The sequence below is a fragment of the Dermochelys coriacea genome, chromosome 6 (assembly GCF_009764565.3).
Source record: "Dermochelys coriacea isolate rDerCor1 chromosome 6, rDerCor1.pri.v4, whole genome shotgun sequence".
Taxonomy (NCBI): domain Eukaryota; kingdom Metazoa; phylum Chordata; order Testudines; family Dermochelyidae; genus Dermochelys; species Dermochelys coriacea.
In genome coordinates, this window is record NC_050073.1 from 29100371 (window position 1) to 29127585 (window position 27215).

Consider the following 27215-nt stretch of genomic DNA (forward strand, 5'->3'; position numbering starts at 1 on the left):
AGCTTCCAGAGAATATTTTTTTGCCAGACAAAAGACTATATTATACACACATATATACAATATAAGTTTTAAACAAACAATTTAATACTGTACACAACAATAATGATTGTGAAGCTTGGTTGAGGTGGTGGAGTCAGAGGGTGGAAGAGAGTGGGATATTTCCCAGGGAATGCCTTACTGCTAAATGATGAACTAGCATTCGGCTGAGCCCTCAAGGGTTAACCCATTGTTAATGTAGCCTCACACTCTACAAGGCAGCATGAATGGAGGGAGGAGACACAGCATGGCAGAGAGACAGAGACACACACCATGTGTGTGTGTGAGGGAGAGACAGAGACACACACCGTGTGTGTGTGAGAGAGAGATACGTGCATTGCCCCTTTAAATACACTGACCCCACTCTAAGTACAATGCCTTTTTAAGTAGATCAGGAAGTTGAGACAGCAGCTGCTGCCAGCAAGCTCCCTCCGTCCTGAGCCCTGTCATGTCCTGTCCCCCAACCCGCTCTGTGCAGATATGGTACAGGAGCGGTGGAGGGGGGTACATCCTGACATTAGCATCCCTCTTTCTTCCCCTTCCCGCATCCCCCACTTGTACAGCAAGCAGGAAGCTCCCAGGAGCAGCTCCAAGGAAGATGGCAGGAGCAGCACACGGCAGTGGGGGGGAGGGACAGCTGAACTGCCAGCATTTTGATAGCCTGCTGGGTGGCTGCTGCACAGGGAACTTAGGGAAATTGGGAGCTTGGTTAGGTCAATGAATGCCATGAACAGTTCCTAGTGTTGCTCTCTGTACTTCTCCTGAATCTGTCATGCCACGAAGATCATGTGGGTTGTGCCTCAGGATGGCCTGAAGCCACACTGTGATTCAGGGAGGAGTTCCTCGGCAATTTCCTCGGTTTAGTAGTATCCTGCAATGGAGAGGAGAGCAATACCTCTGTAGTTCCCGCATATAGATTTGTCCCCTTTCTTGAATATTGTAACAATGTTGGCTTTCTGAAAGTCAGGTGGAATTTCTTCACAGATCCAGATATTGTTGAGGAGTTGGCAAAGTTTGTGCTGGAGTATTGTTCTACCAGCTTTAAAAACCTTAGTTGGGATGCCATCTGGGCCTGGTGCCTTGTGATTTTTGTCTGAGTGATGACATGCCGGACATCCTCAAAAGATGGGGGATAGGCAAGGTGTTCCATTGCTAGTGTTGTAGAATAAACTTGATGGTGTCTTCAGAGACCATGGATTTGTGGTTTAGTAGAGTCTCAAAGTGCTCTTTCTAGCGTTGTTTAATGGTCACATTTTCCTTGAGGAGGGTGGAGCCATCCTGAGAATGTAAGGGGGTTGGGCCTTTGGAGCTTGGCCCATATATAGCTTTTGTTGCTTGAAAGAAGCTTCTCAGGTCATCCTGGTCTACAAAACCCTGGATCTCAGAGGCCTTCTCTTGCCACCACTTGTTTTTGATGTCACATAACCTCCTTTGGACTTTGGTTTTAAGCAGGGGATAGGCCTCATGTTTTCATTTGTTAGAGGAATCATTTTGCCAGTTACAAAATGCATTTCTTTTCTGTTGAACTAATGCTAGGATTTCCTCATTGTTTTCATCAAACTAATCTTGGTGTCGATGAGTGGAATATCGTATGGTTTCACCATATGCATTGTGAATGGTGTTTTTAAATTGATCCCAGTGCTCTAGAATGTCAATGATGTTGTCAGGCAGGTTAGAGAGTTTCTTAGACAGATGTTGCTGGAATGTCTTGCAGTTGGTTTGGTCCTGAAGTGCTTTGACATTGTACTGCTTTCGCTTAGTCTTTGGCTGTTTGCGGTGTGGTGGAGCAAGCTGCAGGTACATGACTGATCTTACTAACGGTCTGTCCAACAGTGATCGGTATCTCTCATAGCTCATGTTATACGGACGTTGGTATAGTCAAGGAGGTGCCAGCGTTTGGACCGATGATGTTTCCAAGTGGTCTTAAATTTGTTACTCTGCCTAAAGATGTATTTGTGATGAGCAGATCATGCTCCGCACATTTGCTGAGGAGGTGAATACCGTTGGGGATTACATTTCCCACCCCTTCTTTGCCTATTGTGCCTCTCCAGAGTTGGGAATCCCGTTTGACTCTGGCATTAAAATCTCCCAGGAGGATGAGTTTGTCGGCCTTAGGTGTGGCTGTGAGGACTGCATCAAGAGTTCTATGAAACTGCTCCTTATTATCTTACTCATCATCGAGTGTTTGGGCATATGTGCTGATGACTGTGGCATATTGGTTTTTGCTAAGCTTGAGCCGAAGAGTCATGAGATGCTCGTTGAGCTGCAAAAGCTGACTGGCAAACTTATTTTTGATGGCAAAGCTAATCCCATGAATGCATCCCTCTTCAAGTGGCTTTCCTTTCCAAAAGAAGGTGTAGCCACCTCCATCCTCTTTTAATTGGCCCGGTGGGTCTCACTAAGAGCTGCAACATCAATGTTGAGTCTTGCCAGTTCTCTGGCAATTATGGCAGTTCTTTCTGGGCATTCACTGTTCTGAGAGTCCATAAGGGTGTGGACAGTCCATGTGGTGAAATTCATGGTCTTATATCTCTTGTTTTGGCCACGGAGTTGAGTGATCTCACTGGATATGACCATCCAGTTGGAAGAGCATGAGACAGCCTATAGTTTGGGCACCTTTTCTAGCCCCCTCCCCGTTTGAGGTGAGCAGAGGGGATCCTGAAAAGGCCTGCTCAGTCACAGCCACTGCTGTTGCTAAAATGCACTTCTCTCTCAACAAAGCATAAAACCACCATCACACAGTGGCCACCTGCGTGCAGATTTGTGACTAAAGACTCCCAGAGATCACTGCTCCTAAGATCACTCTTCCCTGCCACTCGTCCATCACCACAGGACTTTGTGCGGGTGTGAACCCTTTGGCATAGGCCTGCACATGAAATCTTTTAACATGGGGAAACCAGTGCACGGGCAGTAACCACATGAAACTTGACAGGAAAAAAACCCTGACCCTGTGGCAAGGAGATCCAAGACAACCAGGGGCCTCCCTTCCCTCTGCTACAGCCCTCATCCGCCTTCAGAGCCATAGAGTACTAGAAGGTCCTCTATATGTGCCCGATCCACTGTTGGGGTCTTTTGACGTTTGGACCGTGGTTAGTCAGAAGCCTTGCCTCAGACCTGCTCGCCAAAGGGGACCCTACCAGGAGTATAAAACTCTGGACGATATAGCTCTGAGAGTCTTTAGCCCATGCAAGCCTCTCCACCATGACAAGGTTGCGGTCCATCAGAAAGGGCCAGGCCCAGTACATAACTGTAATAAAAAAGAGTCTCTGTCCCAAAGAGCTTACAAACTTAGAATATGATAGGTTTCAGAGTAGCAGCCGTGTTAGTCTGTATTCGCAAAAAGAAAAGGAGTACCCGTGGCACCTTAGAGACTAACAAATTTATTAGAGCATAAGCTTTCGTGAGCTACAGCTCACTTCATCAGAGCTGTAGCTCACGAAAGTTTATGCTCTAATAAATTTGTTAGTCTCTAAGGTGCCACGGGTACTCCTTTTCTTTTTTAGAATATGATGAGACACACCACGTGGACGCAACAAAGAAACAGCAAGGCAGACAAGCTATCAGTCAAACAAATATTAGCATAACAAGCAGCAGTCTCAGCACAAACCAGCTGCCTAGCCATTGTCAGGTATTGCTGGCACCATGGCAGGGATGAGTTTTAAGGAGGGAATCTGAAAGACCTGTGAACGATTTGCAGCACTGGTGGATAGTGGCAGATAGTGCCATCACTTTCTTTCCTTCACCTTTGTTTGAACACTGATCACCTGCATTATGCCCCCCTATTGCCTTGAGGCACTGCACTACAACCATTATCCCTTTGCAAAAAGAAAAAGAGTACTTGTGGCACCTTAGGTGCCACAAGTACTCCTTTTCTTTTTGAGAATACAGACTAACACGGCTGCTACTCTGAAACCTATCATTATCCCTTTAGAAATCATGATTGTTCCCCCTTGCTTGACTAGGGGGACTGTTGCTGCATGATGGAGCACTCCCCTTTAGCCCAGATACTGCAGGGCTTACAGCTCAATGGGCCAGAAAAGGAGAAACAGGAATTCAGACCTGGGTCTTTCATATGACAGAACACTATGACTAGGCCAGCCCACTCAGTTGCATTCTGGCCAAGAAAAAGTCATCACTCTTACCTGTGCAAAAGTATTATAGATACCTTCTCGTTCTATTGCTATGGGGTAGCCAAAGGGAGAAATCTGGAACCTTTTCCTTTTGACTCATACCAGAGAAATTACATGCTTTGCAGATTTTTTACAAGATGAATCCCCATGAAAATAGCAAAATAAAATAGTGAGTCATTGTTGCTACAGAGAAAGAACATGGAAATTGAGCAAGCTGATTGAATAACTGTGGCCATGAGAAAAGGCCTGAAGATACGGAATGTGCTAATGCATGCATTCAGGAACAACAGTTGCATTCAAAGTCAAAACATCAGATGCAGAGATTAGAGAGGAAATTCAAGAGAAGATGATTGCATGATGTTTACAGGAAACTCAGAAGCTGAGAAATGTTTAAAAGGTAACATTCCTAACACAGGAGTATGAGGTATTAAATAGCTTATGCAGGCAATTAAATATTGAAGGGAAGCTTACATCCACCATGACCTTTGAGAATCAAGCCAATAGCATTTAACACCAATGTTGGTACCTGGACATGGCCGCCTGTTTTAAGACTTGTAATTACAGGCAGCGCTGATAGCATGGCCACTTATTAAGGTTGCCCAACATTTCCCATTACAAGACCCATGTTTACAGACATGACAACTCTCTCGAATTGATCGCGAGAATCGCAATTTCGCATGATCTCACACTAGAACTCCCAAATGTCAGAATTCCTCCCCCCTTCGCCCCCCCCGGCCCAGCCATAGCACATTCTTAAAATGTGTTTCCAGTCAAACAGGAGTTACTCTCACCCTAAACAACGGAATGTGGTTTCTCCACCAGGCAGTTACTTCCAAAGAACTTTGAAAGACAATGAGAATTCATTTACATATCAGACAAACAAAGCTATCAAGTTTCAGAATAGCAGCCATGTTAGTCTGTATCCGCAAAAAGAAAAGGAGTACTTGTCGCACTTTAGAGACCAACACATTTATTTGAGCATAAGCTTCTGTGAGCTACAGTTCACTTCATCGGATGCATGCAGTGGAAAATACAATGGGGAGATTTTATATACACAGAGAACATGAAACAATGTGTGTTATCATACACACTGTAACGAGAGTGATCAGGTAAGGTGAGCTATTACCAGCAGGAGAGAAAAAAAACAACCTTTTGTAGTGATAACCAAGGTGGGCCATTTCCAGCAGTTGACAAGAATGTATGAGGAACAGGGGGGGTGGGAGGGAGAAATAAACATGGGGAAATAGTTTTACTTTGTGTAATGACACATCCACTCCCAGTCTTTATTCAAGCCTAATTTAATGGTGTCCAGTTTGCAAATTAATTCTAATTCAGCAATCTCTCATTGGAATCTGTTTTTGAAGCTTTTTTGTTGAAGAATTGCCACTCTTAGGTCTGTAATCGAGTGACCAGAGAGATTGAAGTGTTCTCCGACTGGTTTTTGAATGTTATAATTTTTGACATCTGATTTGTGTCCATTCATTCTTTTACGTAGAGACTGTCCAGTTTGACCAATGTACATGGCAGAGGGGCATTGCTGGCACATGATGGCATATATCACATTGGTAGATGCGCAGGTGAACGAGCCTCTGATAGTGTGGCTGATGTGATTAGGCCCTATGTTGGTGTCTCCTGAATAGATATGTGGACAGAGTTGGCAACGGGCTTTGTTGCAAGGATAGGTTCCTGGGTTAGTGGTTCTGTTGTGTGGTGTGTGATGCTGGTGAGTATTTGCTTCAGGTTGGGGGGCTCCTGGGAATTCCTCAAGGGCTTCTTTTCCATGGGTCCAGATGATGAAGATGTCATCAATGTAGCGCAAGTAGAGTAGGGCATTAGGGGATGAGAGCTGAGGAAGCATTGTTCTAAGTCAGCCATAAAAATGTTGGCATACTATGGGGCCAGGCGGGTACCCATAGCAGTGCCACTGATTTGAAGGTATGCATTGTCCCCAAATGTGAAATAGTTATGGGTGAGGACAAAGTCACAAAGTTCAGCCACCAGGTTTGCTAACAAGTGGGGGAAGATTTTACTTAGAAATTGGGCATGGCCAGGGCTCAAGCTGCCAGCCTGTGGGGGAAGTGGAAGAGGGACCTCACTACAGCCCCCATGCCTGGGGAGGGTGAAGAACCCTAAGGAGCAGATGTGAGGCTGGGGGCTGTAAGGGGGCTGAAGTGAGGAAGGTGAGGGCTGATGGGGCTGTATTGATGGTGGGTTCTGAGCAGATGGGGTGGTACTGGGAGGGTGAACTGAGGGCAGTGGGGGGGGGGGGTCAATGAGGCCGGGGTGCTGATGCTTGGGGACTGAACTGGGAGGGGGGCTGAACTGAGAGGGGGTGGATGGGGACAGAGCTGATCGGCACCCAGGAGACAGGATTTATTGCTGGGCAGGAGACTGGCAGATGTGGGGGTGAGAGCTCCAGCAGCAAGGCCCAAAATCACCTTATCCAGTACATGTGGGAGTGGGCAGCACTAATTGTCACATGCACACACCCTGAGACTGGGCAGAGGGTGTTCAACTTTTCCAGTGAGAGGCAATAACTTTGTCAAAGTTTAACCATTTGGGCTAAAATTCTCCATGCTGGGTTTTTGCTTTTGTCTAAAATATTTTTATTTATATATTGGAATTTTGTCCAAAACTGGTCAACTTTTTCTTAGAATGAGATTAGGGGAAAATGCATATTTTGCCACGTTAAAAAATTCTAGAAAACTTTTCCCATACTTGGGAGCACAAATTTGAAATTTAGTGGTGGGGGGGAGAGGAGTCTTTGTGTCAGGGCTGTGTTTTTTGCTTTCCTTGTGAAAATCGACCAAAATGTTGTTAAGTTATAAGCCTCTGAAAAATATCAAGTTTGCCCATGCTCTGTAGAGCCTGCCTCGATTTTAGCAGCTAAATGCCCTGATGATTCCATCTGCATTGGCCATGCTCCAGGTTGCAGCTGAGCAGGTCTTTCCCTGAAATTGCAGCTCTGAGCTGCTACATACCCTGCCATAACAGGTCAGAGTCTAGGTCCAGGTACTTGAACTGAGAGCAAAGAGACTGTCTCTCCTGTGCTCTCAGTGACTCCCTCCCCACTCTCCACTGGGCCCTGCTTCAAATACAGAACAGATAAGAGCCAGATCTGCTGGGGAGACTTGGGAGGTTGGGAGAGATGGGGATTGGAAGGGTGAGAGGAGAGGGAAACTGAGACTGAGAGTTGGGATGCAGATTGGGATGGATGAACAAGGAAACTGAGGCTGTGAGTCAGGGAGGGAAAAGGGGTGGGACCAATGTTCCCTCTAATTTTTTACATCCATGTGCGGAAGGAATTTTTTTATATGCATCAATATGGAGGTGATGTGTGGCGGGGGCGAGGCTGAGGGGTTCGGAGCGTGGGAGGGGGCTCAGGGCTGGGTCATAGGGGTGGGGTGCGGGCAGGGAGGTGGGGTGAAGGGAAGCATGGGTGGAGGAGAGAGAGATGGTTCAGACGGTTAACTGGGAGTTGGGGAATTGGGAATAGCTGGGCAAAGAGATTGGGAGTGAGAGGTAGAAGTTGGGAACAACAGTCTTGAGGAGTAAGACAGGACTTGTTGGGCAAGGACACTGGGACTGGGATGAGAAGCCTGAGGAGTAGAGACTGGAACTGGTTAGGTAAGGAAAATGAACTGGATGAGAGCCGGAGTGAGGAAAAGACAGGACTGGGATGGGGAAAGGTTGGAGTGGATTAGGCGGAAGGGGTCACACTAAGAGGGAATAGGTAGAAAAGTCTGTGCCCACTAGAGTACACTCCTTTCCAGAGCCTGGAATGGAACCCAATTTTTGAGAGTCCCAGCTTTCCTCTGCTGTGAAATCCACTGGCAAAGTGCCCCCATCAGCCCCTAGTGCTGGTCCACATTGAGGATGACAGCCTACTACTGCTATCAGTTATTCCATTAGCTCAAGAGGCAGAGGTCTGTGTGGTGGATCCAAACCTGCTGATGACTTATGTGGATGTCAATATGATGCCACATGATGGAATTTGTTTCTTCAGTTTGCTTTTTTTTAAAAAAAAAAAAGTCCTAGGAAATTACACATACAAACTATATTAAAAGAACATTTGTAAGGTTGCAAAATCAAGCACTCAAAAGTTAGGAAATGCCGGAACTAAGATGGCCTGCACAATTTGAATCAGCCCCCCTTTGCATATGCATTATGAGATAGTCTTTAATTACATGATTACATATAATTTTTTCCACTTTTCAACCTTAATAATGTTCTTTCAACATAGGCATTTGTGTGTGTAAGTGTAATATAAGATATACATTCTGTGTTTAACATTTTTCACAATTAATACTTTATTCCTGTGGACAAAAGTGATGAATGACAGTTAGATTTAATTACATGTATCCCTTCTCTTGTTACACATTCCAACTCCCAGCCCAAAGCCATATTTGGCCGGGATCAGGATAACATATAGTGCAGAAGCAGAAGATCAGAGGGCCAACTAGTTTTATCCCTCAGAGGGTTAGAGACACATGCTTTGAGTGTTACACAGGCTATGCTTTGGTAGCACTATGGCTATTTGACTGTAGGCATTTTATGATTTTGTTCACACAACTAAACCATTATAAATATAACAAATTGTGCGCCCTACCGTGAGTAGCAGTCTCCCGACTGTTGACCTCTCAGGGAGCTGTCAGAACATGGATAGGTGGAGAGGTGATATGGCTTTGTATAATGGAGGACAGGTTTCAGAGTGGTAGCTATGTTAGTCTGTATCCCTCTCTTGATAGTCACCCCTTCTTGTCAACTGTTGAGAATAGGCCACTTCCACTTTAATTGAATTGGCCTCGTTAGCACTGACCCCCCACTTGGTAAGGCAATCCCATCTTTTCATGTGCTGAATATATACTGCTTACTGTATTTTTCACTCCATTCATCTGATGAAGTGGGTTTTAGCCCACGAAAGCTTATGCCCAAATAAATTTGTTAGTCTCTAAGGTGCCACAAGGACTCCTCTTTGTTTTTTTATATAATGGAGGAGCAACATACAGTAATTTATAATACAGATTGCCAGGTAAATTGTATTTTCCCTTGAATACATAATTAGAAGGAAGGTAACATTTTTAAAGGATACTTTCAATGAGCATATATATTCTATGCACTATTTCACATGCCATTTCACATTACTTCTTTCATCAGCATACAATGATTTTTAGCAAGCAGGAGAAATATTGGCAAGTTAAGTTATTTAATACACAGGGCTGAAACAATACCATTATGGGGCTTCAGAATCAATTACTGCAAATGCCTGATGTCCTACAAGTTCTTAATGACAAGTGGACCAAGTATACTAAAAGCTACTTATATTGCAATAGCTCCCAGTTGCCCCACTCAAAATTAGACCCCCATCATACAAGGTGGTGTATAAACACACACACACAAAACAGTTGCTGCCCAGAAGAATTTACAACGTAAAAAGACAAGTTTCATACAAAAAGTGGGGGGGGGGGAAGAGGATTCTGATTAAAGTAGACATTTAAATCTGGACCTCGTTTGTTGTTGTCTGATCAAAATACAAATTAATTCCTAACACGGTAATTTGTTCAGCCACTAACAACAATGCTATTTCTAATGACTACAAAGGAATGGCAGGAATTACAGTTAATTCACTTCTGGTTTCCACAAAACTGAAAGCAAGAGACAGAGGAAGACTTTCAGAACAAGCAAAACATGGTTGCAATTCAGCAAAGTCCATAAGCACCTGTTTAAGTCTCATTTACTTCAGTGTGCTTAAGGGCTTTGCAGAACAGTGACAGGACTGCTCACATGCTTAAGTGCTTTCCTGAACTGAGGCCTTGAAGTTCCTTTTCTCCCCTCCATACCATTTTTCACTTACTCAGCCCCCAAATGGAAACAGAAATACATCACAGGAACAGCCCCTTTAGGAAGTGGCAGGGAAGCGAGGCTCCACTTTGGATCAGGGCACGTTGGGCCACTGAAGTTTGATATTGAATATTGTTTGTGAGAATGTGCTTTGCTTTTCTGAGAGCTGTTACCTCCTTAACTGGGCTAACGTACAGCCCAGCCCAGAGAGGTTTCTGATGGGTTCTAAAGTCCTCATCCCTGTAAATGGCTGTTTTAAAATTGCCAGCAGAGTATTTACCATTCGGATTTCCCCCCCAGACTCATACTTACCTGTGGCAGGATTCCCTCTAAAGAAGTGCTCAGGCCTGGCTTCTGGAGAGGTAAAGAGAGGGGCCTCTTACTATAGCTAAGCCTATGGGTTTCCTAAATGCTGGGAAGTTGCTTGCTTCATCTTTTTTTGTTACAATCAATGAGAAGCAGAGCTCTGGTATCAGGAAGGTATCACCCGTGTTCCTCTAGAGGCCCACCCGTTATGGATGTGGAGTTGAAGAGCGGTCCACGGCAGTTCGAATGGGGATGTAAGTAAACCCCGTTCTCATAGGTTGGATACAGACTATTGCTCTCTAGCCTCACCCACGGTGACTGAGACAAAGAATAATGCTTTTCTCTGCGTTCCTAAGGCTTTACAATGTGTGCTCCTCGCATGATGCTGCTGCCATTGTTGCTGTCATGCTTCCAGTTTGGCTGCTGTCAAAGACAACTCGGCACACGGGGGGGGGGGGGACGTAGGGTTACTGAAAGGCTAGGCCATGGCAATGTTTGCATAAGAAAGACTAAAAGAAAAGGAGTACTTGTGGCACCTTAGAGACTAACAAATTTATTAGAGCATAAGCTTTCGTGAGCTACAGCTCACTTCATAAGAAAGACTGTAATTCTGGAAGTCATTGTCTTCTGTTAGAATCTCCAGTTTATTTTCTTTTGCCCTTGTCAGGCTTAATTCCAGTTTTAATGTAAAGTTATCCCTGTAATGTGTTCCTGCCCAGGGACGAATGCCCCACTGAGGGGCTAGATACACAGTAATAAACCCCCCATGACAGCAACTTTCAGAGTCTGGGGCAATTGGATAAGCAGGGCTCATGCTAAGGGGCTAAAAAATAGCAGTGTAGATGGTCCCACTCAGACTGAAGCCTGGACTTTGAGATCTCTCCCCACCCCAGGCTCTAGGCCCAAGCAGGAACATCTACACTGCTATTTTTAGGTCCATAGCCTGAGCCCTATGAGCCCAATTGAGTTGACCTGGGCTCCGAGACTTGCTCCCGTGTTGTTGGGTTTTTTTTCCACTGTAGACATACCCTTAGAATACAATAAGAACCATGCATGTCGAGAAAGTTTGGATGGCATTTCATTAAATGCATTATTTGTTTTTTCCAATGTCTCTCCATCAAGACTTCAAGTACAAATGCCAAAGTACCCCATAAGTTTCTATCATGGTACCACAAGCCCACATTCATGGAAGTTTGAACAGTTCAGATAAGGTTAGGATGAATTTTGTATCCCTGCCTGACCTGAGGCGGAACTTCAGAGGTTCCTCCATTATTAAGTTTGACTTGCCTCTCACTGGAAAAGTTGATGAAGGTGTTGGTAGAAGTGAGGATGTATATGTGTGTGTTGTGGGGAAGAATAAGTGATCTTTGTTCCAAAAATATTCTCTGGACACAGAAGCCCACAGAAACACTCCTCAGCGATGTTTCACCTTATGAACTTTATTCGTAAAGCAAACACATAGGTAAGAATATTAATAAACCAAGAGCTGTGAGATGAGGGCTTCTCCATTTAGATTGAAGTCTGTAACCAAAATGTGATTATCCATGTGTATTTTCAGGGCATGTGTGCAAATTTGTTTGCTTGTATTTTGCGCCAAATTTTCTGCTGGTGTCAATGGGATTTTCTGCCCACAGAGAATTTGGTCCATTATGTTTTACTAAAGTACGAATTCCAAATATTGGAGGGATAGGGTGAAACAAGCAGTAAGAGATCTAAGTGTGATCACAGAAACAAAAACAAAACAAACAAAAAGCAAGAGAGCCTTGGACTCTTGGTGCTCAGCACGTCTGAAAATAAGGCTCTAACTCACTCAAATTGAGCATCCAAAATCAGAGGCCAGTTTTCAACATTTTGTCTTTAGTCACTTTCTGACCTGTTGGAGGGACAGCTATGGCAGATCTATGCAGTAGAATAAATATAGCCTTGAAATTAAAAGGAAAGGTCTCCCCCTCTTTGTTTAACAGCTAGGCAGCTGTATCAGATGTATGATGCTCGGTTGGCTTTTGTTAACATGTAAACTAACTACAAAAAAATGCCAGAAGCTGGTGAAAGTCCTTCATCCTCAAGATGAGTTGGACGAAACTGAGTATTACTCAGGAGTCTGATATTACCAGGGTGGGAAATTCAGTCAAACAAACCAACAGCATTGGGGTGCTCACTACTTGCTAGCCATGCCTTTCAACCTGAGGCTCAGTTCATTGTTTCCACACTAATCTTCCTTACATTAGGCAGCATCTGCTTTATGCCAAATCTAAGACTGAATTGCAAATTACTTGCCAAGAGCGAAAGTTTGACTCAAGTCCAAGTAGCCCCCCTTCATTTGAACACTGACATGATCACTGCAAGCAAGCTTTGTGACATATCACAGAGCGCAAACAAGGCCTTGGTGATAAGGCTGGGCAGCAGGGCACAAATTGAGGAGGAAATGCATATTTTCCACATCACATCAGCCCAATTATCAGCTATCCCTTGCACAAAATTGTTTTAACTATGGTTACAATGTAAAGAACATAACTAAACTACTTACTCTTCAAAAAACTATTTTTCCCATGAAAACAAGCTAACACAATGCTTATTTTTAAGGAAATGAGTCACAACTCATGATTTATCTGGTTGGTGTTCTACAGGCAGAATTTTCAAAATCAAGTTTTCTATGATGCATAGTGAGAAATGCAGCCATCATAAAATAGTCATACAGTTCTCTCTAATATAGCCTCTCTAATTGCAGCAGTGGAATGGCTCCTTATTAGCTGTGCTACAGCTTATTCATGGGTTGGTTTCCACTGGACCTCAAGTGCTTAAAGGTGGTCTACAGAGAACTCAGACACCAGGTATCACATGCTGCCAAAGATTTCCGTGATGCAGTCATTGTTGTAGAGGTCTTGAAGGGAATCCCAACAATTGTTTGATTAACAAATCATTCATGAACCAGTTTCTGGCTTTTCTCACCCACTTTCATTCATGGAGCTGTATTTCACCAGAGAGCTGTGTCAATGAGTATCACATTTGAAACATACCTGCTCAATGGTCCATTTCACTGTGTATGTGAAATCCCCATTGCTGGTGTCTCCTCACATTATTTTGTGGAGCACTGAGTGTCTAATGTCATCATTTGTAAGCTCTGCTCTCAGCACATTCATTTAGCTTAAGCTCACAAAATTCTATTCTATTCTATCTAGGTTCTTATCCCACACTCATCTGTAGTATCCGAGTGCATTAAGAAGTCTACCTTGTACTTGGGAGTGGCAGGTAGTGAGGTTTTTGATCATCCATAGTTCCTGTGGGTCTTTATTCCACAGTCTCAGTCTGGCCCCTGAGCTGTTTCTCCTGCACAGATGAACTTTACTCCTATGGTAGAAAGTTTTGTTGGGCCCGAGAAGCAGTTGTTTACCATCCCTGAGCTTTAGGTGATATTTTAGATATCCTGAGCCCTGGCCATTGAGCATCTTGAAGACAATGACTGAGATCTTGAACTTGACTCAGTATTCAATGGGATGTAACCCATTAACCAGTAACCAGTGGAGAGAGCAGAGGACAGGTTTGATGTGCTCAGAGTAGCTCATGTTGCTAAGGAGATGGGATGCAGTGTGCTGAACTAGTTGGAGTTTCCTAAGGGTTGATGGCTTCATGCCCAGGTATATTGCACTGCTGTCGTCCAAAGAGGAGGTTGGCAAAGGTGTGCATAACAGAGCCATATCATTGTCTGTCATGATGGGATTGTGTCTCCTACCCAACTGGAGATGATAGAAATGTATGATGTGTTCTCAAAGATTCCTACTTTAAAACATCCAGAATTATTAGATAATTTAAGCAGTTCAGGCACCAAGTACCCTGTAATCACAGAGCTCATTAGGGAACAACATCCAGAAAGAAAGTTCGCTTTTCATTTTACTTATGCACGAGAATTTACTTTTGGTTTTTTGATTGAAATACTGAAGAAAAAAAATGCCAGTATTTCAATTTAAAAAACTATTGTGTCTTTATAGTACATCCTCCTCCTGAAAATAATTGAAAGCCAAAATCACAACTTGAAAGCTTAAGCACCCAGAGTCTAAAATCTATCAATTTTCCTTTCTCTTGTACCGGCAGACAGGTAATCAGATAAAGTAAGTGTGTTGCCGTGTATAAGAAAGGTGACTGTTTGTATCTCTGTTGTTACCACTGTTACAGTTTCCATAAATCAGGTTCAAAGTATGTCACATAAGGTATCAATGGAAAAGTTACCATTTGCTAAGTATTATTATCTTGTTTACATGCATGTGTCATCTTAAATGTCTGTTGTATTCCTAGGTGACAGCCCCAAGATAGATTTACATTAGGGCTAGACATCTATGTATTGATGGCCCATTAAGGACACTCCACTTTCACAAAGGGCTATTGAAGAATCTCATCCTCCCCAGTCGGTCTTTCTGCAGATGCCTCAGACAGCAAGGAGCCAATGGCCACCTTCTGTGATTCAGCTAAACATGTAAGGACATGTGACCCTGGACTCCATCTTAGGCCAGTAAATTTCCATGCACCTGGGATGTGGGCTTTGTTTGGGACAGTAAATTTCCATGCACATGGCAGAGGACATAAAAGGCACCTGAGACACCTCCATTTTGCCTCTTTCCTGCTCCAAATTCTCTGGACTGTAGATTTACCACTAAAAGGAGGGTCTTCGACTATAGACTGAGACCTTCCAATCTTTTGGAAGTTACCAGAGAGGCTTTTGCAAGCCAGGAGTCTATTCCATCACTGCTACAAACCTGAGGACTGTCAAGGTTCCTTCCCCACTCTGAACTCTAGGGTACAGATGTGGGGACCTGCATGAAAGACCCCCTAAGCTTATTCTTACCAGCTTAGGTTAAAAACTTCCTCAAGGTACAAACTTTGCCTTGCCCTTGAACCCTATGCTGCCACGCCCAAGTGTGTTAAACAAAGAACAGGGAAAGAGCCCACTTGGAGAGTCTTCCCCCAAAATATCCCCCCAAGCCCTACACCCCCTTTCCTGAAGAAGGCTTGATAAAAATCCTCACCAATTTGTACAGGTGAACACAGACCCAAACCCTTGGATCTTAAGAACAATGGAAAAAGCAATCAGGTTCTTAAAAGAAGAATTTTAATTAAAGAAAAGGTAAAAGAATCACCTCTGTAAAATCAGGATGGTAAATACTTTACAGGGTAATCAGATTCAAAACATAGAGAATCCCTCTAGGCAAAACCTTAAGTTACAAAAAGACACAAAAACAGGAATATACATTCCATTCAGCACAGCATATTTTACCAGCCATTAAACAAAAGGAAATCTAACGCATTTCTATCTAGATTACTTACTAATTTAAGGAGTTATGAAGCTGCATTCCTGATCTGTTCCCAGCAAAAGCATCTCACACACAGACAGACCCTTTGTTTTGCCCCCCTCCAGCTTTGAAAGTATCTTGTCTCCTCATTGGTCATTTTGGTCAGGTGCCAGCGAGGTTATCTTAGCTTCTTAACCCTTTACAGGTGAAAGGGTTTTGCCTCTGGTCAGGAGGGATTTTATAGTTCTGTATACAGAAAGGTGGTTACCCTTCTCTTTATTTTTATGCCAAAGACTTTGCAATCATATGTGTGCATATGATCTATTAACCATTTATAACTCTCTTATTTTCTTTTATTAATAAATCTTTAGTTAGTTTACTAAGAATTGGCTGACAGTGTGATATTTGGGTAAGATCTGAGATACATATTGATTTGGGGATAAGTATCAGATCCTTTGGGATTAGTGAGAACCTCACATATGGTGAAATGGGTTTTCAATAACCTCTCACTATATTAGACTTGGTTGTCCAGATGGGAACCAAGGGCTGGAATGCCTAAAGGGGACTGCGTTTAGCTCCTGGTTAACCAGTGTGGTATTACAGAAGCTCTTGTTACTGGCTTGGTGAATCTAATTATAGACTAAACCACCAGCTTTGGGGATTTGTCTGCCCTATTTCTTGCAGTCTGCCCTGTGTGTGGCATTCTCAGTGTGGCCCATTCCAGGCACATTAGAGACATCCAGCAATAAACACATTCCTAGCTGGGGACACAACTTATTGTTATATCACAGAGAATAAAGAATTGGTAGCTACAGATATGAAAATGTCAGAAAACCTCTCACGCTGAGTGGTTTTAAAGTACTTAACTATTTAAAATTAAACAGAGAAAAGTTCTCATTAAAGGGGAATATGGTTTTACCAAGGCATCATCTCTTGCTTCTGTAATAAAAAATGTGCAAGAAAGATACAAAAAATGCGTCTGGAGAGAGAGACACACAAATGGTTCTTCAGAAATAGAGATTTGGCTCTTCAAGGCTCTGGCATCCAACTGTACTTTGCACAAATCTCAAGCACATGGGATTTCTGGCATGAAATTGTCCATTGGACATGGTCACCTGCTCCTGGTCTGTTGGATGGTTTTTTAAAAAAGGATTCCATAAGTGGACAGTTATCTCCAGCTTCCACAGAGTCATCCAGATTCTTTCTGTAAGGACAGTTTTCTAGCATAAATACATAACAAAAACAGTAGTGGTTTTGGCTACGATAACCCCAAAGGGTTGTTAACTACAAACCACTCTTCCATACTGGGGCTTTCAGTCCCTACAATTGCTTTTAACACACACACTGATGTTGTCAGATCAGCTGGTGATCACCGCACTTTTAACAGAATCACTACTGGAAAGTTGGAGGAAGATTTTCTTTTCTCTAGCTGGGATCAATAACAAAGGAGAAAAAAGATCCATTCCAAAGATGAAAATGGAATCTTTGCAAAAAGTCATGGGGGATTAGTGGGCAAGTTGGAAAAATGCTGTAACTTATTATCACACAATTACTGCACTAATAACCAATCCACTGAAAGAATACTACCTAAAGAAAACAGGCCCGCTTCCTATCTCTTTCCCATTCATGAGAGAGGGGGAAGATTTTTGTTTTACAAATCACAAATGAGATCATGAGGTTTTCCCACTGTAGAGCTGTCGCCAAAGTCTCAATAAACAACATGACTAAATATCCACTGGAACAGGAGGACGGACAGGAAAGAGAAACAAAACTACAAACTAAACTCTTTGTAGTTTGTTTTTTGTAATTATACTATCAAAATTCATATGGGCATTAAAATGTCATTAACAGCTTGCTTTCCTCTGATTGCTGCTGAATCCTAAACAAACAAGGTATTTACAAAGCCCAGTTTGTTCTTAAAGTCTCCTCTACCTGACATACGTCTTCTGAGAAATGTCTATTTAACTGCAATGTCTATTTAGCTATCTAGGTTCTTATATTGGCACCCATCAGCACAGTATCTGAGTGCTAGTGTGAATGGGTCAGAATCCAAATGTACCCTGTATAAGTGCACCATAAGAAGTCCTGGGAATTCAAGTGCACAATTTCTCACTCCAAAACCTAAAGGAGCAGTTCTATTACACAGTTGCCAAATTTCACATGGTAATAAGCACCCCAACTTTACAATAAGCCAAAAATCAAGCTAATCCCATTTCAAAACAAGACCAAAATAAGCCAATCCCTAAGAGTTGCCACACTCTATTGTGACTAGATCCCCCTGGTGTGCAGCCTGGGACTGTGGTGGGCCCGCTGTGCACCCCTGACTCTCTCCCACCCTTGTCCCTGCTTGCCGGAAGACAATAAAAAAACCAACAAAAAAACCTCCAACAAGCTACAACAAGCAACAAGCCAAAAACTAGCCAACAAGCAACTCACAAGCCAATTAAGCTGAAAACAGGCCCAATTTCTCCGTTTTTTTTTCCGTGGGTTTGGCATGTCTCCTCTATTAGCTCACTTAATGGTTGATTTCACAAAGCGTTGAAAACCCTCAACCCAAGCACTCAGCACCTTGCAGGATTGAGCTGCACACACAGGGAACTATGCATTTGACACATTACAGCAAAAAGCAGTGATGTCCATATACACAACTCATCAAATGAGGAATGCAGCTATATTTGTAGCATAAAGGGAGAGGATACTAACCATCTGGGATAAGTAGGAGAGAATGAAAGGGGATGCTGGTGAGTTGTAGCTACAGAAGGGAAAAGAATTATATCTAATATGAAAGGAATTATCAGATGGTTCTGAGACTAATTTAAACCAGTTTGGTGCATATATGTATTTGTAGTCACTGCTACTCCACAAAGCAAAGAGAATCGTAACATCAAAAATCTTTCGAAAACTACACTAGAGAGGCTGTGGGATAGGTAACAGAGACCTGGGAAGACTCTAGGGGATGCATCTCCGTATTGAAGATGAGGGAAGCTGCAAACTTCTCTATTTTATGCAAAACAACAATAAGCCTTGGGCTCTAAGCAAGTTGTCAACATGGGGGTCTTATCCAGCTCCCATTGTAGTCATAGTAGTAGTAGTAGTAGAAAGACTCTCATTACTTAAAAGAGAATTTGACATTCCAGCCATGAAGTATGTTCCATCTATGTCTCTTGTAGGACAGGAAATTTCTTCCATTACAGGCATTACTGGGTGAAGTTTGCCTATGGTTAGGGTTGCCAACCCTCCAGGATTGTCCTGGAGACCCCAGGAATTAAAGATTAACCTTTAAGTAAAGTTTATGTCATGTGATGAAACCTCCAGGAATACATCCAACTAGAATTGGTGACCCTACTATGCTATGCAGATCAGACTTCATGATCATAGTGGTTTCTTTGGGCCTTAGAATCTTTGAATTATTATGCATTCTTCTGGTGGGCAGTGGGTACGGTATTTCTAAATCTCTTCCTCTCCAATGCAGTTGAGAAGAAAGAAAGAAAGAAAGAAAGAAAGAAAGAAAGAAAGAAAGAAAGAAAGAAAGAAAGAAAGAAAGAAAGAACAATTTACTCCAAGACAATAAGAATGGTCAACTTCTGGCTTTAATATCAGATCAAGGCTGACAGATACAAAGAGAGGATTTATTTGTGTTCTGAGTCTGTCTCCTTTAATCTGCTCTCTGAACTGAGAAAGTGCAAAATGCTGTCCAGCTACGCTTGGTGATAAGCCACAGCAAATGCTCCCTAGAAAGCAGGTTTCTGGCATGCATTTGCTTTGCCATGGTCAGATTAACTATTGTCATACTTGCCTCATCATTTTTGATTAGAATGGGAAAGTAAAAGGAAATGTTAAGTACTGACCAATGGCCAAGCTGTCCCGTGATCCTGGTGTGAATACACTGCACATCATCTCCCTTTGTTCTAACAGAAGGAGGAACACATACAAGATGTTTATCTATTGTTTATCTGCAATAGCCAAGTTGACATGTGTTGTAATTTTTTTATTTTTACCTCCTTATCCACTCTGAAAATACAGCCTGATATTGTAAATGAACATTAGATAAGTGAACACTATCAAGCCCAGTAATTTGTGGCTGTACTAGAGAATATATTTTAGAAAGACAATCAGTCTCAACTGATAGACTTCAGGTGATGAAGAATTAACCATTCCCCCTTGGTAATCTGTAAATTACCCCCACTGTTAAAAAAAAAAAAAAAAGCATTTTATTTCCAATTTGATTTTTTTCTAACATCAATCTGGATGTTGTTATGATTGTTGTCTATTAGATTAAAAGGTCTGTAATGTCTTTTCCCTGGGTAGGTGTTTGTAGATTGTGATCACATTGCCTCCTAACATGGTGCTTTCTGTAGTATTTGTCTTCCAGTTTGGTATCATGGCTACTGTACAATGGATTCAGACATGCAGAAAAGAGAAAAATCAAGGCCGTGAGAATCCACAGGCAACATTTGCATCCTTGCCACCAGCTGGCGGCTTGTTAGTAACCAGTGAGCTGACTAATGGAACCCCGACCAGAGGCACCGCCCATGAGTGTCCTGTTTGGAGGAGTGCCCAACCCCATCGATTGGTCCAGCTGCGCTATTTAAGCCAGAAGGAGGCACAGGAAGTTGTCTATGCAACTAGGTAAATTCCTGGCTGGCTGTTACATTGGACCCTGCCTTCTCACCTGATTCCTGTCTTCCTGATCTGTTCCTGGTCTCTGACTCCAAATCCAGCTTTGATTCTTGGTTCAGCTCCTGACTCTGACTCCTGGTCTGACCACCCAAACTGTTACCACTCAAGAACGAGATCCTGGAGTTATCCTAGATAGTTCTCTGAAAACAACTGCTCAGTGTGCAGCGGCCATCAAAAAAGTTAACAGAATGTTAGGAACCATCAGGAAAATAATAGATAATAAAACAGAAAATATTATAATGCTACTACATAAATCCATGTACACTCACACCTTGAATACTGCATTCAGTTCTGGCTGCCCCATCTCAAAAAGATATATTAGTGCCAAAAATGATACAGAGAAGGGCAAGAACAATCTCTCCCATTGAAGGAGAGATTAAAAAGGTTGGGACTGTTCAGCTTAGAAAAGAGATGACTGTGTACACAAGCCCTTAGATCTAAGGGAGGAGCAGAGGACATAGGCCTGATCCTAAGTCAATTGAAATAAATGGAAAGAGTACTATTGACTTCCGTGGTCTTTGGATCAGATTCATGCAGCATGACATGGAAACCATCTCTGCGGCTGATACTTTAAGATATAAGCAATTATAACAGAGGCAAATGATCAGTTTATAAAACTGGAAAAGTAACAAAGGGACATTAACACACCCAAAGGTTTTCTTTCCTTCTTCCCTCCAAAGGTTCAGAATAAAGGTGTGGGGGAGATTCTTCTCCCAAGCCTGGATACGTCACCCCCGCAAAATGTCCACATGAGTTTGTCTCCCAATACAAAGCTTAAAGAAACAAAGAAACTTTTCTTCACTGTTTGCCTGTATTTATTTTCTTTTGATACCTCCCTGCCTGATGTCCCGCGAGCCCAAGAATCCACTTATTGTCCATATGTTGCCTGCTTTTTTCAAAGCCTCGGTAACATGTCCCAGAGGGGTTTGCTCCTGTCAGCTGCAGAGGGAGAAGTAGTCAGACCCATCTGGGGTGTATCAAAGCCAGTGCTAGGCAGAGTACTGGGAGCATAAACAGGCGCTCACAACTTTAAGGACACTGGAATGGGAAGTAATTTGATTTGAAGGAGGATGGTGAGGGGGGACATGATATAATCAGAGATTCCACCTAAATGTTGCTTTCAACAGATATTTGAGTAATTGGAACTTAGATTCCCTTTTTTTAAGTATTTGTGTTAGTAAAGCTTGATCACTTGAATATTTGTAAAATGCAAACACCAAAAATTGCTGGCAGTTTTAAATTGAAATTCATTTTCAAATGTGCGCTAACTGCTGCAGAAATTTATTTCCACTATTTGTATTGCTGCTTGCAGCTGAACAGTTTAATTTATAAACAAATAACCTATTTTTAAAAATCCTAAATGCTAACATGCATAACTAACCAAGGCAACCACATAATGTTGTTAAAATTCTCACCCTTGTTTCTTCATTGTTAATGTCATCCCTTGTTATGCTGTAGATTGTAAGATCTTCAGGGCAGAGATGAGTATTATTTGTCTACTAAGCACCATATATACTTTGGGCACTGTGTAAACCATTAGTAACAATTCAGTTTCTTTCATTACACCAGGCTTTTCCAACTTGTATAATGTGTAAAATCACTTGCTGTTTGGAGACCCATTAAATAGCCAGCCACAAAAGGCTTCATTGTTTGAAGCCTGAACCCTCAACTTTATTTTCCTTTTTAACCTAGATTTTTCGGTACATGAAGAAATCAAACCCGTATAAAATCTCTTTAATTTCCTGCCCTGATTCTTGGGCCTACTGACTGGACCTATAAGATGTTTCAATTTTTTTTCCACATTACTGGTAACCTCTTTCAGCTTTACCAGTGATGCCCATAAACAAAACTCACGACAGACAAGACTAGGGTCCAAACCATGCAGTTATTAGCTCAGAGTGTTTCATCTGAGACTTCATCCCAGTTTAAGCCATGAAAACCTAAGTAAGTATTGAATTTAAATCCACTTCTTACTGTCTCTCTCCCCAGGCCTTTGTCAAAGGTATCTCATTATTATTTATATTACATAGCGCCCTAGAGGCCCCAGCTGAGACCAGAGCCCATTTTGCTAGTAAGAATCTGTCCCTGCCCCAGAGAGCTTACAATCTAATTAGATAAGACAGACACAGAGTGGCAGGGAAAACAGAGAGGTGAAGTTACTCAAATAAGGTCACAGAGCAGGTTGGTGGTAGAGCCAGGAATAAAACGCAGGTCTCCTGACTCTCAGTCCAAGGCCTTATCCACACTACCTCTGGCTCATTTTTTTTTGAGTACTTAAAAGTTGCACAAAGTAAAGTAACAGGGAAAATCTTTGCTTTGCAATGGGTGGAGTGGCACAGCTATGAGGGCATCAATTCCACGAGCAGTCAACAATAGTCAATGGATCTGAATCAGTCCATCCTCATTAATGTGGCAGCCAACCAAATTCTTAGGTCTTCATGGTCCAGATGAGTGACACTGGCTTTCCTCTGCAGCGTGGGGAGCCGTTCACTTGCTAGGGTTATCTGGGTATATCTCACTCAATAAATCACCTGCTACTTCAGGGTCCTTGGGCATTGGTGCACCTCAGTCCCTTCTGTTTTCTGTCTGTGGCACATAATAGTTTAGTCTCCCAAGGGCTGTAACACTTTGGCTTGGTGAGCAGGTGCTGGGTGATGTTTAGTGAGCTGTGATGGACAGGAGGTCAGTCTAGATAATCTGGTGGTCCCCTCTGGTCAAACTCTATGACTAATATATGCCAAAAACCCCAAATGAGGTATGTAACAAAACCAACAATCCATAACAGAACAGGGAGCACGGATTGCATTTTGACCAGTAATTTACATAGACAGAGTTACTATAGGCTTGTGTGGGACAGAGGTAAATATAAATCCAAACAACATTGAGAGGGTCTTATTCATTTCTAATTTCTGTTTGGCCATGTCCTCCCAGCTCTGCATGTAATATGCCAAAAGGAAACACAGCAGCTTTCTGTCCAGTTAAAATCTCTGTAAGGCAGGGCTCTCTTTTTGCCTCTGTGTTGTGGGGCCGATGGGATTGAGGGGGCCTTCATGTAACAGCCATGACATGCCACATGCAAGGTGGTTGAGCTTCCATTGGAAACTCCAGACTAAACCTGTAGATCTCTTGTGCAAAATCTAGTCGCTCCACACAGTCCTTAGCTATGCCAACACTGACAGCATGGATGTCTTCCATGCCAAGCTGCCACTGGCTCCCTCAGAAGAGGCTTCAATGTGTCTGTCCCTCTAGGTGGTATGCAGAGGTATTTTGCCCATTTGTTAGGCCAATCTTCCACGAAAAGCATGCTACAAAGAGGCTGCTTCCCAGCATGGATCAGCGTTCACGTCACACTCCCATCAGTACCCAGCCCAAGACAGGGAAGCTAATGATACAACCAGTGGATCAAATTCGGTGATGAATCCTGGTCATGTGCCACCTGAGGCATGTTTTGCATTTGTTAAGAAGAATCTCAACACCCCCTCCCCCATAATTAGGCCATGCCTCCTTCACCAAACGCCTCCCTGTTGTGGATTTAGTGCTCGATCCTGCAAGAGGCACCTGAAGTCAATGGGGTTGAGGGTTCTCAGCGGCTTGCAGGATCAAGTCCATATTGCACAGGGGTCCTGGGGAGCTACAGAATGGTGACTATACTTCACTGAACCCTGTACCCTCCATTTGCTCCAGCGCCATTCTGTGCAAATTGTGGGGGGGCCCCCCACGTGTTATGTAATAGAGGGGGACATGGGGCTGTGTCATTCTGAGAATGGGATCCACTAATATTGTTATATAACCAGCAAAACAAAATTATTTAGTAACAATATAATTAATCACACTGTAGAAAAATAGCCAGAAGGAACATAAAATGCATTTTCAAAGCCACCTGCCACTGATATCAATGATGTGACTGACCGTCTTTGAAAAGAATGGAGAAACCCTGGACTAGTGGAACAATATTCACCATGGGTTTACATGGAATTAAATCATTCTGAATGGTCATTCAGTCTAAGGGTTACCGACAGGACGAGTGATCTAATAAAATCTTCATGTTGTTCTAGACAGCAAGACATACCGCTAAGGAAGGCATGTTATAACCTGAAAAGGGTCCACAGCTCTAAGAAATTATCCCCCAAAGGTTGTAAAGCTTTTACTATGCCAAGTATTTTTGCTATTATATACACTGGCGACTGCTAAGTGCAGCTATTATTCCTGGCAATCATTCAGAGAAGGACAAGTCTGATAAAGCACTTAGCAGAGTTTGTTTGGCTAGATCCATCTGTGTTTTCAACCACCCGTACAGTCCTTTAGGTCCTTTTAAGGGATTCTGGATGTTCCTCAGTGTAATAAATGGAGGTCTTTATTTTTATTTGCCATTTTTTATTATTTAGCATGCTATGGTTGAAATTATCTCGCTTAAAATGTTTACATGTGTTGGCATTGATAACACTTGCATCTAATGAAAGGCTGGACTGGGCCTTATCCCGATGGGAGACAATGTGGGAGGGAGGTACAAGACATCCCCTCTGTCTTGCAGGGCCTATGTAAGGGCCATGCCCAATTGCCATCCCTGAGCTTGGGGAGCACAGGGACTGCTCCCTCCCTATCACCTTGGGGGAGCGCATGCCCCAAAGACGGCAGGGAGGAGGTAGGACAGGTGCAAGATGTGCCCCTGAAGAGGTCTAGCAGGGAACACCACTCATGGACTGTGCCCAAATGGTACAGTTGAAATTTAAGCAAAGCCTCTGCAAGGAAACGGATTCAGCGTTTGTATGGGCACCTGGGGAAAATATCTCAACCAGCTGCTAGGGGCAATATTAACCTTCTGGTTCTATGAATGCACATGTACCTGAGTCAACAGAAAGATACACATAGGGCACTTAGTGATAGTATAAGAGGCAGCATGGTCTGTTGCACCTATCAGAGATTTTCTTTATGGCCTTGAACAAGTCATTCAATCTCTCCGGGCCTCACTTCCCTCCTCTGTAAAACGGGGCTAACAATATTTAACTGCCTCACTGCATTTTTATGAAACTCAGCTCATGTTTGTACAATGCTTTGAAGATGCTAAGTGAAAAGTATTGTCACTATTATTAAAGTTTTAGCAATACTGGGGTATTTTTCTAATCTAAGCATCTTTGCTATTATGTGAATATGCTCCTTAAATTCCCGTGCAGAGGGGAATGACGCACACATTCTTGTTGTGGGGTAAAATATAACATGTTAATACAGAATTTTTTTACATTTCTATAGATCCTTTCATTCCAAAAGTACTCCATAAATGATGTGCAAAGACCACTGCTGAAATGCACCCACTTCTGGGGTGGAAGGTAGCAGTCCAACAGATTGCCAGCGCACAACACAGAGAAGGAAAATTTTGGCTCAGGACATTGTCGCAAATCTCTCCACATACAAATAAGTGTCATAGATTTTTAATGTCCAAATGACAAGACCTTGTTCTTAACAATCTCCTTTGAAAGGTCTCTTGAGACAGTAAACTAGGCAGCACTTTACATAAAAAGGAACAGATGAATTGATCTTAATGGGATCTGAACCTTTGTTTTCAAAGAATCTAGGTAATTTAAGGCTCACGCTTATACCATTAAACTAGAACAACACAGCAAAGTTCAACTAACCCAGGTGTTAAAAATCCAGATGTCACTGTAACTACTTGTTAATCTACTGGTAAGGCAGTCTGATATATCCCTACGTGTATGAGAATCAGTGTATATCTTTACGAAACATCCAATTCTCACAGCACTAACCTAATGGAAGTTCTGCATGCCTAGCCACTACAGAATATATAGCTGAGCTCTGTTCTGGTCTAGTGACTATGCATGGACGCTAGAAGACAGGAGACCTCGGTTCTAGCCTAACTGCTTCTGACTCATTCTGTAACTTTTGGCAAATGTCTGCTGATTTTGGGTGCCTCAATTTCTGGGGCTTTTCTTAAGGTTACTAAGGCCTGATATTCAGAGCTCCCATTGACTGCAGGTGTCTGTGCTCATTATATCTGGAAAACAGGTCTCAAGCTGGGCACTCAAACTTAGTGAACTCATGAAAATTTGAGCTTCAATTGATATCGTGCCTCAGTTTCTCCATTGTAAAATGATGATGTTACCAATCTTTGTAAAGAGCTTGGAGATCTAGGGATGAAAAATAGCTATGTAAGTGCAAAGTGTTGTTTAATTAGGACCTTCTCCCCTGCTTGAGCCAAGCACAAGGGCAGGACTGTGCTCTTATGAGTGCAGAGATTATTTACGGATAGGTAAATGTTTTTATCCCCATTTTACAGATAGGGAAACTGAGATAGAGACATGTTAAGTGGCTTGCAGCTAGTAACAGAGCTTTTCTATTCAGCAACCGCAAGCTATAAATAACTTTAGTGCCTCATCGCAAGTCTGTGGAGGGAGAATCCTGACTTCCAGCAGTCCTTTTCTCCATCTCTGCATGTCCTTTGTATCATTAGACAATGCTGGCTCCAACAATATGTTACAGTTAAAGTTCCTTTGCCACTTACTTGAGCTTATCTGCTATGAAGATCACGCGTCGCTCCAGCAGAAGGGAAGCGAAGATCCTGATGATCTGTCGTACGCTAAGGCACTTGAAAAGACATTCAAAGTCCACGTGTTCCAGACGTGAGTCCATTGGACGCCGAAGCTCTATCACCTGAATGCACACAGAGAAATGTAAGTGAGGTTAACTGGTCAGGCTTCACTAGCTCTTCAGATGCCTTTCACCCATGCATAGGCCACACGGCATGAACTGCCTCGTTTCCTGTGCTGAGGAGAGAGGGGACTTTCACTCTCACGCTCTCCTTTGCAGAGAGAGACTAAAAGGAGATGCACGCTCCAGAGCAACATTCTATTGCACACCTCCTCACCAGGTTATGCTTGCAAATCTTATCTGCCTCCCAGAAAGAAACTCTCTGTGCAGTAAATCAGGC

At 42.8% G+C, this 27215-nt stretch overlaps 1 protein-coding gene across 19 annotated transcripts in view; it reads right to left on the reverse strand.

Annotated features, from left to right (window-relative positions):
* DENND2B (DENN domain containing 2B) overlaps positions 1 to 27215 on the reverse strand; it is a 304550-nt gene that overhangs the window by 21932 nt on the left and 255403 nt on the right. For all 19 annotated transcript variants that reach the window (XM_043515662.1, XM_043515653.1, XM_043515659.1 and 16 more), the window contains one exon: positions 26790 to 26938. In XM_043515662.1, coding sequence (XP_043371597.1) covers positions 26790 to 26938 — 149 coding nt within the window. The remainder of the gene's footprint in view (positions 1 to 26789; positions 26939 to 27215) is intronic.